This window comes from Rutilus rutilus (assembly GCF_951802725.1).
Source record: "Rutilus rutilus genome assembly, chromosome: 16".
NCBI lineage: Eukaryota > Metazoa > Chordata > Actinopteri > Cypriniformes > Leuciscidae > Rutilus > Rutilus rutilus.
The window spans coordinates 5378788-5391004 of record NC_140224.1 but is presented as its reverse complement, the minus strand read 5'-3'; the positions used below and the strand labels follow the sequence as shown (position 1 = coordinate 5391004).

General features: G+C 35.1%; 1 protein-coding gene across 1 annotated transcript; it reads left to right on the top strand.

Moving 5' to 3' along the window:
* The first annotated feature begins 1688 nt into the window (after positions 1 to 1688).
* Positions 1689 to 10599, top strand: irf3 (interferon regulatory factor 3). Its single transcript, XM_084434244.1, has 11 exons — positions 1689 to 1865; positions 2231 to 2415; positions 3306 to 3483; positions 3578 to 3603; positions 3744 to 3786; positions 3914 to 3979; positions 4806 to 5084; positions 5178 to 5277; positions 5386 to 5651; positions 5757 to 5878; positions 7016 to 10599. The coding sequence occupies exons 2-11, from the start codon at positions 2251 to 2253 to the stop codon at positions 7127 to 7129; spliced, it is 1359 nt and encodes a 452-aa protein (XP_084290370.1). The 5' UTR covers positions 1689 to 1865; positions 2231 to 2250; the 3' UTR covers positions 7130 to 10599.
* The last annotated feature ends 1618 nt before the right edge of the window (positions 10600 to 12217 follow it).

Here is a 12217-nt window from a genome sequence, read left to right as displayed (position 1 = left end):
TTTCTTTCCTCTGGGTTTGCACTTTGCTCAAAGTCAGATTTCACTTTGTGACGGGAGAATTAATCAAGTCAGATCTTTGTCTCTCTCTCTTTGGCTTCATCAGAACTTTCTTCCCTAAATGACTTTATGCAAAGGTTTGTTCTTTTCCTTGAACTTTTGACCATGACTTCATTACACTTCCCCTTTTTGCTGTTATTGTGTATTATTTCTGTTGCTTTACATTTTATGATCTATTCGTCTTCGGTTTAGGCCGCAAAACAGCAGGGTATTTCCAGCCTGGAACTTTCTAGAAAAGTAAAAATGTCTAACTTTTTATGAAAAATGGTCCAAATTGTTTTGGAATATTTTCAAAGTATAACCAGAAAGTACAGTTGTGCAATTACGTGGAAAATATGCAGTCGAAAAGTACATTGGCACTGAATTGATATCTCTCGTGACCCTAAAAATCTAAAGACATGCTTGCATTCTTGGTTTTGTATACAATATTAAATGAAAGCTGGTGTTTTATAACAGATTTAAAAGGTTTGATTGGTTGACATTTTTGCTCACAATTCTGATGATAATTCTTAAATAATAATAATGAGGAATAGGAGTGGGTGTGTCCAAATCTTTGTGCATTTGATCAGACAGATGGCAGGATTATTCGCTGATTACAGAATGAAAGCGCTGCTCTGAACAAAATGCCCTGTAAAATAAATAGAAATATGTCTGATAGGTGTACTGATCAGACATGTATTAAAGTCTATACAATAATGTCATCATGAGAACTAGATTTTTTTTTATTTTAATTAAATTTTTAAACCAATCTTTGTATAAAGATGATTCTCAACTATGTTATGAAAGATATAACAATGATTTGATATACTGTTTTACAATATGCATGTATTAAATAAATGGGTATTCCCATTCTATACAATGGATTTATACATTGCATCTAATTGGCATATTAATGTGTTCCAGGCAACATGTAATGCAAAAAGATGTGTAATAATGGGAATAATAAGTTGGCAACAGTTTCATAAGATTATCATATTTCGTAGGAAGAACATTATTTTCTTTCCCTATTCACTTGTTGTCTCCCCAAAAGTCCTGGTTACATCTACAGAGGACATGTATGAAATCGACAGAAAGTCATATTCTGATTTTTCCTGAGATATTTTTTCTACAGAGGACAAAAGTCTATGGGTCTCATGAGGATACACTATATTTGGAAATGTCATTGATTTTCACGTTGTTCAAACCTATTGTGTTATCGTGCCAACTGACCAAATATCAGATATTGGTCGTCTACGCCATCTAGTGGTCATTTTTATTGATTTTTAAGAATTACAACTACAGTCAGTGAGTAAACAAAATAAACAAACATAAAAAGACATATACAGAAACGTTTAACAAAAATGTGAAAATGTTTACAGATTGATACTAAATTTAGCTAACAGAAGAATCAGATTAGTTAAGTAATATTCCTTATGATAATTTGATTTGTCATAAGAGAAAAAAACAACACATTTTTAAAGCACAGTTGAAGCTGGCTGGGCATGATACGAGGCACGGAAATCTGACCAAAAACAAACTGAATGAGGACGACTCCAAAATAAATGATAAAATGTTCCCCATCTAGTGGTCATCTAGGGTAAAACACGCAGGGAGTGACGTGTACAATGACGTAAAAATGGTAAATCGAAACTGACATGGATTTCCCGAGTAATGTTTAACACCAGACCTCAAGGGACAATCTGTTGAATAAAGCCCGGTATTAATGCAGAACTGACAAGCGAGCCTGACTCATAGTCCTGATAACCGAAGAGTTCGCTGAAAAACACAACAGGCCACAGAATAACACACTGTCGATGTAACCTTTCACGGTAAGTGACGATTAAAAGCTATGGTGTTTTTGTTATTATACTTATGGTTTATTATTTGACTCCCTAGATCACATTTTTCCTTATGCAAAATGTCTTCCCAAGATATGTCATGTTTAAAATTAAAATGTCCATATGTAAGAAAATGTGTATCCTGTAAAGTTCAGTCAAACATTGACATTAGAAGAAAGGTGTTTTAGGTTTTACTGTATTTTAGGGGTGTATTGCTTTATCATATTATGATATATTTTTTAAATAAAACAGTGTGACCTGGAGTTGTGAGAGTCTGTAAACGAATGTAAGGATATTTCAGCATGTTCTTCTGTTAGTGCAGGTACATTGATGGTTTGGTTTGGTGTGTTGTATAGTCTAGTCTGATTGCATCATCATGACCCAAACAAAGCCGCTCTTCGTTCCCTGGTTGTACCAAAAAATCCAGAGTAGATGTTATCCTGGAGTGTGTTGGACCAATCAAGAACTTCAGCAGTTTAGCATCCCATGGAAGCATGCTTTGAGACAGGACAAAAACAGTGATGATGTCCTCATATTCAAGGTGAAAATAAGCATTCATAAAGCATCATTCATACAAGCTTTTGATTATGTGTCATGTTTTTTACATGATACTCCAAGGATAGTTCACCCAAAAAGGAAAATTCTGTCATCATTTACTCACTCTTCAAGTTGTTCCAAACCCATATGAGTTTCTTTCTTCTGTTAAACACAGAAGCAACCAAACAGTTGATGGGCCCCATTGACTCCATAGTACTTTCCCCCCATCAACTGGTTTTAAATTATGACAAACTTTTCATTTTTGGATGAACTATCCCTTTAAAATAATTTAATTTGATAATACCATAGCAATGCAATGGCACTTTTAGTATATTATTGATATATTAGTATATGTATATAGTGCATTAGATCTAAGTAGATCTTTATATGTAGGCTAATTTCATAATTACTTATGTTGTCTGAAATATGGCTAACGTCAATTGTACTGACAAGCATTTATGGTAAACTAAAATATACTTTTGTCAATGAATGATTAATTCAAGAGATTTGTTCAAAATCACTGATTCATCCAGTAACGAAACAAGTGAAGTCTTCATGAGTGAGTCAATGAATCATTCATTAAAAAAAAAAATAGTTCAAAATGAATTTTTTAAATGTAGTCTGCTGCAATGAACATTTTGTCAGAGGAAAGTTATTTTGTTTAATTATCTATTCATAATCATGGTCGAATCTTGATCCTTATTTTTAAAAAATCGTGATTGTCAATTTATCCAGAATCGTGCAGCTCTTATGCATACTCTCTTTAAGCACACTTAGATTTGAAGTACACTACAAGTGCACATTTAATACAGTGAAGCACATTTCTTTTTCACAAGAGGACACTATAATTGTAGGAGTACTTTTCCTCTAATATCTGTATTTTGGTCCCGTCAGGCATGGGCTCAGACCAGCGCTTCTGGAGACGGCAGGATAAATGGAGATCCCTCCGTTTGGAAGAGAAACTTCCGAAGCGCTCTTCGTGCCAAAGGCTTCAAGATGGTATTTGACAACAAGAATGATACTGCTGATCCGCATAAAGTGTATCAGTTTCCATCTGATCATCTTTCTGCAGGTAAGAAACAAGACATGTGTGGTTGATGTCATTAAGAAGATTGTTCATTGTATTGTTATGAACCTTTTCTGTTTTCTATCCTTCCCGCCTTCAGGATCGGAAGGGTCTCAAGAGACTGATGTGAGTATCTGTTTAATCAGTTATTCTGTGCTTGTCAGGTTGGGTTTTAGAAAAAGCACATTGAAATGTGATAACCTGTGGCATCGGATAAGACATACAGTACACACACTGACTTGGGAAATTTGTTTCCCGTGTTTTAGTTTTCTCCAGAACTGTATTTGGAGGAGGAAAACGTGTTCTCTAGTAAGCAGTTTTTTTTTTTTACACCCAGTCATGCATTTGTTATATAATGCTGAGGTAGGCCTTTAATCGTGATGACATTATGTTTTACTTTTATCTCCTTTGTCTACTCTGATCTTTTCTTTCTTAGCAAAACCACCTCAAGGTTTAGATGGAAAATTTACTGGACTAAAGCTTCAAGAAAGTCCCTCCCAAGGTAGACAAAGCAAAATATGATATGGATTAACTCTATGGTTTTACCATTATTTTAGGTATTTGAATCTTTATATGCATAATGTATGCTATTGTTATATTATGATAAAAAAATTGTGTTTTATCACACACACACACACACACACACACACACACACACACACACACACACACACACACACACACACACACAGGCCAAAAGTGTTGTCCTGCTTAGGAAATTGACATGCTTTATTCAAATATTATTACAAATTCAGTTGCACTTCTTTATTTTACAGTATGTGCACTTACGTGTTTAAAATACTGTGTAATATGAGGTAACTAAATGTCTCAAGGTTAGGTTTACTGATAAGTTCAGGGTTAGTACCTAGTTATTACCCAGCTATTGTAATAAGTACATAGTATGTCCATGGGGAACAGGACTGTAAAATAAAGTGCAACCAAAAATGAATTGAAGAATTTGTAAGCATGTTGTTTTATCGTGATAACGCACGTCAAATTATCCAGGCATCATTTTTGGCCTGGCTGTCATACAAAGAAACATGTAAAAACAAGAGAGAACCAACAAAATATTAATAACCGATTGTGTTGTCGAGTAGACAGTGTCTGCTTTTTCCTGCGCACTTTCTGTGTTCTATGCATTTTCATATTTGAATAGTAAAATAAAACCTGTAGCTGTAGTTTGGCTTTTGTCAGATAAAGACCCTAACCATGTTTAGTGTGTGGTTCTTCCTTCATATTTAAATATGTACATGGATTATTGCTTTTAGTTAAATAATGATTTAAAGGACAGTGAATTGTGAATTTCACTTTTCGTTTTTTTGTTTCAGTCCATGAAATTTGGAATCCAGATCAGATATACATGGAACAACAACAACTCTTCCAAATGAATCCTTGTTCAGAAACCCAGTTTACTGGGACGGCCCATTATCAAACAGTGGACACTCCTGGAGTCTTCACTTCAGCTGGGGGTGCTGTTGGTGGTTTGGGGCAGATTTCACCAACTGGTGCGGCGACGGCTGTGAATCCTCATTCTCCAGAATATCAGCAGCCGGCGGCGTGTCCACCACATGCTGAAGGGGCTCAGGGTGCCATTCCTGAAGCACTGGGTAAGTAGAACCCAAGACCATGACATATTCTTCACATCAATTTCTGGTGTTTAATTACTCACACAGCTTTTCACACATTCATTTCCTTCACAGAGACATTTTTTCGGATTAAGGTGTATTACAAAGGGAAGGTGGTGTTAGAACAGCTGGTGGAGAATGATGCTGGATTCAGACTGATGTATCAGGGAAACATGTTGGTTTTTTTTGTACTTAATTGACTGATCAACTTTCAATTAGCACCACTGAATCATGTTTTAATATAATAGACGAATACTTAACAGTCCACTCTTTCCTCCCGTAGGGACGAGTCCAGTGCTGATCTACCAGTGGTGAGGCTTCCTCCTCCAGATGATATCGCGGATCAGATCCAGGCCAAGCTTACGAATGACATTCTGGAGAATCTGGGCGGTCTGGAGATCAGGAGATCGGATGCTGTGGTTTATGGCCACCGCTGGGGAAACAGCAGGATCTATTGGGGTCTGTGCAAACATGAAAAAAGCCCAACAACCAGAGAGCTCTCCAAAAACAAACCTCAAGACATCTTCCTCTTCAAAAATTATATTTCAGGTGAATTATATTAGATGTTTATTTTATGTATTTGTTCAGGTATGGTTGATCTTTGGTGGTTCTCTTGAATAATGTGCTGGATGTCTGTTGATGCCATTCCATTAGGTTTGATAGAGTTTATGGGGAAAAGCGGTGAATCTCCCTCTTACGCTCTTTACTTCTTTCTGGGAGAGAAGTGGCCGGACCCCAAAATGAGACCGTGGGAGAAGAAACTCATCATGATAGAGGTTAGGATTGGGCAAATTATTTATATATATATTCCCTATATATATAAAATATTTGTAATATTTAATTTTTTTATATTAACCCTATAAAATATACTGTACCATATTTGGTACGCAAACTATCAACATGATAAAAAAAATGTGAATTTGTTGCACACATGCCTTCTGCCATCTGATTGATAGTTTATACTTGTTTTTTTAGTTTATATATATTTTTTTAGCAAGTAAAAGTCCTTTTAGTATAATTTTAAAAATGTTCACCTTCAGGTCAGTGTCTTTTTACTCTAAAATGTTTAATAATAACTTTTATATTGTTAGTAATATTTCAAGATGGACACTTACTGGACTGAAGAAACTTAGGTTTACTTGATTATCCATACATCTTTTCTACATGTTAAAATGTATCAAATATGATGCATCAGGCTTTTGAGGAACGTTTATTTGTACATCTGCTAACCCTTATTGTATCATTATGTAATTGTTACATTATTAACATATTATGTTACATTAACATTATGTTTCTTCCACAATTAAAACCTAGATTAGATCATAAAACCTAAGCATTTAAAAATCATCTAACTAAAACATATTATTGAGAGATAAAGAGTGACATCTGATTTCACTATATCATTTACATTTTTACATTTACATTTATGCATTTGGCAGACGCTTTTATCCAAAGCGACTTACATTGCATTTCAAGGTACACACATTTACATTCATATCAGTTCTGTTCATGCTATCATACTAAATGAGAAACAAAAGCCTTGATATATCAAATATGATACTCAACAAAAAACAAAGGTTTAGTCTAAAGGTTCAATAAATGGCTTGATTTTCCTGACTATTATTCCATAAGTCAGGCTTTTACAGGGTTGAGAAATTCAACTGTTTATTGAACATTGGTATCTTTCATCATATTGCAGTTATGGCCACAGTCACATGTGACTATCCACTCAAAGCCATATGTTGCAGTGAGGCATTCTGCTTCTATACCAGTTGAGTCACTGACTGTAATGTAGTGCCTCTTGTGGCTTACTGCTTCATTTGTATTCACAAAGAGGCACCAGTATTGATTTTTGTACAAAATTGTATCATGACTTATTTCCCGGATTCTTTCCCATTCTCTGGTTTGGTTAGGTTATTCTGACTTCACTGGAGACTTTGAAGACGATAGCTGTTGCACGTGGGGCGTCTTCACTGCAGTCAGTGGAGCTACAACTCTCTCTGGAGCAAATGATGGAGTTGTGTTAGAAAGATCGCCTCTGACCAAGTGAAAAGGCTTGACTCTATACTTATTTGACATGAATTGAAAAGACTTCTTAAAGTGCCCCATTATGCTATTTTAAAGGCTTCTAATGTGGTTTGGGAGTCTCCTACAATAAGGTAAAATGATAAGTTCATAGGTACAATCCAAGGTCAAAAAACACTTTCGTTTTCTAATAATATACATTTCACATCACCTCATTTCTCAGAGAGTCCCAATTCGCCTACTTATACTACGACCAAAAAGTATGTACTTTTTTTGTGAGGAAAGTGTGTAGCAAAAGAGTATGCACGTTCTGGGACATACTTCAATGACGTCATGCAACGTGAACGAGAACGTGGTTGCCTAGTTACGCACACCGCGACTGTTAAAAAAACATTTTACATTTCATTCATTCTTATATGTCCAATATAATTTTATTTAGTATTCCCATCTTTTTTTCCACAGTACATTTACAATGTGTTCTACCAAATTGAGGAGTGAAGCAGGGCGTCGTCGTAGATCAACCAAACGCAGGTCGTTTGTGAGGCGGCTGGTTCTGACGTTCATGTGCAATGTGTGTAACGAAAGCTACTTATTTTCTGAGTTAAAATATTTAAAGTTTATAGTATAACTATTGTTTAACGTATTTTATACTTAATTTTATACTTTATGTAGCAGTATAATACTCAAAAATACCCAGATGAAAATGAACCATGCTTTTACTATAGTAAAAGTGTAGTAACTTTGTAGTTTGGTTGGACTGATAAAGTTAACATTTGTACAGCCACAGTATTACTACAAATAAGTCAGTGTGGTTAAACTATGGTTACTGTAGTAAAAGGTGTTTATTTTCATAAGGGTTTATAGTAAGGTATAAATCTAAGACAGAAACATAAAAAGAAATACATAAAAAAAGACACTTGCATGACACTGTACTAGAGCCTTTTTATTTATTGTTTTGTAGCCTGATAACCCCAATGAGGCGCTCAGTATCTTCACCGGACCCTACAAGATAAACACGGTACTTTTTTGGCACAACATGAACCCATTAATATTACGAGACAATAAAATATAACTTTAATTAGGGTTAAACATTTGAATTCTTACACTTAAAAACTGAGGGCGCATCTCCGCTGCTGCATCTGGCTGCCATGTTTACATCACCACCATCACCACAAAGCTCCTCCCTCCCGCACGCAATGGGTTGTGGGCAATATTAGCCGTTAGAGTGTGCATTGATCTGCACTTCGAATTCTGACCGGAAATAGTAGACCATCCGGGAATCTTTGGAATACTCATTTCAACATACTACGATTTGGGACGTACTAATTCTAGTTTTGCATACTATTTAGGACGGATAGTATGCGAATTGGGACTCAGCATCAGTCTCTCTAAAACCCCTCCTTTCCGAGAGCCTACTCTGCTCTGATTGGTCAGACGGCCCAGTCTGTTGTGATTGGTCGGAAGCTTACGGTGCATCGGACATGAAAAGTGCATTACCATATCTGAATATCAGCTTTACCTCAGCACTTGATACACTTTTATATGAACAAAGGCGTTGTTTTTTTCCGGACCAATTCCAGCGCGAGTCCTCGTCCTTTTGAAATGCATGCAACGTGGATTCTCAGCGTCTTCTCGACATGTTGACAACATGAACCAAACTCTTCCAGTCTCACCTACAACTACAGTGTTTGAGGGTGGGGCAAAGTAGAACTTGTTCAGCCAATGAAGACCATAAACTGGCATTATGCAAATTAGTTTCATTGTTACAAAGGTTTGTAACAGGAAGTGAGACTGGAATTTCTGACACGTTTCTGCAGTTCAGAATCGATTCTTTCTTTTGAGATAATAACTTTATTTGTGGTGCACTTTGATCTCTGAAACGTTGTAGAAATTTTACATTTACAAACAGCTATATTACACACTGCATGAAAGCTAATATTAGAAAAAGCATAATAGGGCACTTTAAACTGTTCACTTAGTGGCGACTCCATGGTTAATTGTATTTATTAAAGGTGTGTGGACTAATATTGCTGAGCAAATTTTCAGTAATGGTACAAGACAATAATCATTGATTCAGTAGATAAAAATACATAAAGAAGTTTACAAAGGGAGTCATATTTTAAAAGGAGGGATTTCATATAACAAGTTGTGTACTATCATTAAAAGTCTAATGTGCCTTTCAGTCTGGTTTTACCCGACTACATTTCTCATAATACAATAGTGTCAGATTGAATAATCATGTCTTTTCACAATATGTCTGATTTAGATTTTTGTTATATCTCTGACTGAACTGAATCTGAAATGATTGTGAACTGTGTTCATTTTGTGGGCTGTTCCACTGATGTGCCCTGTTTCTTTTGCTTTTTCAACTGATACGAACAGGTTTGCACTCAGTATCACGGTTTCACTGTCCAGTCATGTAAAACCTGGAAATTTTACGTGTTTTCCAGGCATGGAAAAAGCATGCAAGTTAATAAAATCTCAAAAAGTCATGGAAAAGTTGAAAACATTTCATTTAAATTCAATTCACATTTATTTGTAGCACTTTTCACAATACATATAGTTTCAAAGTAGCTTTACAGAAAGATGCATGCTTCTACATTTCAATTTAGAGTGATCTTTACCAGTGTCAAAAATGTACATTTCTAAGATAATACAAATAGTGCAGTTAGCTAATATCATGTAACAATGATCTCATTAAAGCAATTATTACAAGTTGTGATCATGATTACAATAAATTTCTTTAATGAATATACATTTTTCTAGTTATACTCTGTTCTAAAATATTTTATCGATAAGCCATGGTATCAGATTTGTGAGTGAATCATTTGAATCAGTAGTATTCAATGAACTGATCAAACCGGTTCACACATCAGTTTAACATTTAATATTCAGCCATGTGGGAGGGATTTTGCACCAATGAGATTTCACTGTGGGCGGAGTTACCCAGTGCTATACAACATAAATAAAAACTAAAGACCACAACACATCCTAGAGGGATTCATCTAACTTACATTAAACTGACTTGTACCACTGATTCTACAATCTCAGAAAATAAAACATTTAACGAGCATCCTAAGCAACATTTAAAGAATATAGTGTCCTTCACATCACAACACATTTTAAATGCATTGACTAATTGAAAAATTAAGATTTATATTTTATTATTTAGATGTCCAATGCATTTTAAAGGTTTGGGATCTGTAAGATTTTTGAAAGAAGTCTCTTCTGCTCACCAAGGCTGCATTTATTTAATCAAAAATACAGTAAAACAGTATTATTGTGAAATATTATTACAAATTAACATAAATATTTTAAATATGTGAATATATTTTAAAATGCAATTTATTCCTGTGATGCAAAGCTGAATTTTTAGCATCATTACTCCGGTCTTCTTCAGCATCACATGATCCTTCAGAAATCATTCTAAAATAATATATATATGAAGAGTTCAGATGCAAAAGCCTCTAAGTGCCATCTGAAATTTTCTTCTAGAATTATCATTTTTATAAAGCTTGTGTATTTAAGTTAAGTAATTTCACTTAAATGACAATTAATAGGTAATTTGCATTGCCATTTAAGTGAAATTATTAAACTTAAATATACAAGCTTGATAAAAAATGATCATTCTAGAAGAAAATTTCAGATGGCACTCAGAGGCTTTTGCATCTGAACTCTTCATATATATTTTTTTGTGGAAACCAAAATTTTTGTCAGAATTATTTAATGAATAGAAAGTTCAAAAGAACAGCATTGCAACATTATAAATGTCTTTCACGATTGATTGATGAAATAACACAGTGTACCTTTAAATTGTAAAGAACTTACAGATTCGCCTTTGTTTCATGAGATAGCATTTTCAAGTTGATTTTAGTCAACAAGTTCTCTAGTTATTTTATTATTTAATAGTTATTTTTGAGTTAAAGCTGCAGTCCGTAACTTTTTTGGGTTAAAAATTATCTTTAAAATACATTTTTGAGCAAGTACATAATCAGCCAGTGTTCAAAACTATCGGCTTGCCTTAGCTCGATTCAAAACGGTAAGCTTGTAATAATGTTTTTAATTCCAGTGGTACTGGTGGATTTCTGCTGGAAATTCGAGCATGTCTTTGCGTCATTACGTCACATCTGTACACATAAAGAAGGTGTCTCGGCTAGTAGACTATGAGTGTGAGGATGCTGGAGGTGGAGATTTATAGCCTTTTCTCACAGCACTTTATATAATTAAACTTATCAATTTGATGGCGGATCCAGAAAGGTTCAAACGACAATCACCAGTGACAACTGAAGATTCACCCGTTGTAAAAGGCAAAAGACTTCGGAGTGGCTACAGAGAAAGAGACTGCAACCGGCCCATGCGAAAACAAGGATAAATATCGGAAGGGCATTAAATGTAGTCGGTTTGATGTGATATAAGCGATCGTTAGATTTAATCAGCGCAATTTACTGCAATGCTTTTTATTTCCATTAGTTGGTCAGAACAAAAGTGGATGTTACTTGTTCAGACGACATTTTCCAGTGAAAATTCTTATGTTGGTCACACTTCCAAAGAGTAGAATCTGTGATTGCGAATGCCAGTATCCACATCGGCGGCGACTGACAAGCCGCATATTCTCCTCAAAACATTGGATTCATTGGCCATGCGGAGGCACAACCCACGTAAAGTTGATAATTCCGTGAATAACTGCAGTTGCAGATTTCGAACAGAGATGGCGACAAAGAGGAAACACTACGGACTGCTTATTGTAACTGGTATTTATTGAATTTTATTAGGTGAACCACTACTGATCATCAGGTAGTATAGGCCATATCAGCGAGAGCACGACTCGCGACAACACTCAAGAATAGAATGCGCTTTTGTTTGGTTGGTAATGTATTTGCAGTCTGCGCGTTTCTCTTCACGAGAACTTTAGTGTAATCCATTCATCAAGTGCACTGTTGAACGAAAAAAACTAAAGTAGCCTACTCTTGAAAAACGAACAGTAGGCATCACACGAGTGATGCACCGACAGTAAAAACCAATTCTGATTTTATTGTTGTTTAAACATTTTAATTAGTAATATATTTTTTTAAAAATCGTATATTTTATAT

Excerpts from the sequence above, each read along its gene's own strand:
- irf3 (XM_084434244.1), top strand. The coding sequence starts at position 2,251 with ATGACCCAAACAAAGCCGCTCTTCGTTCCCTGGTTGTACCAAAAAATC. Across the intron at positions 3,484-3,577 it reads ATCTGATCATCTTTCTGCAG|GATCGGAAGGGTCTCAAGAG; the intron begins GTAAGAAACAAG and ends TCCCGCCTTCAG. Across the intron at positions 3,787-3,913 it reads GGAGGAAAACGTGTTCTCTA|CAAAACCACCTCAAGGTTTA; the intron begins GTAAGCAGTTTT and ends TTTCTTTCTTAG.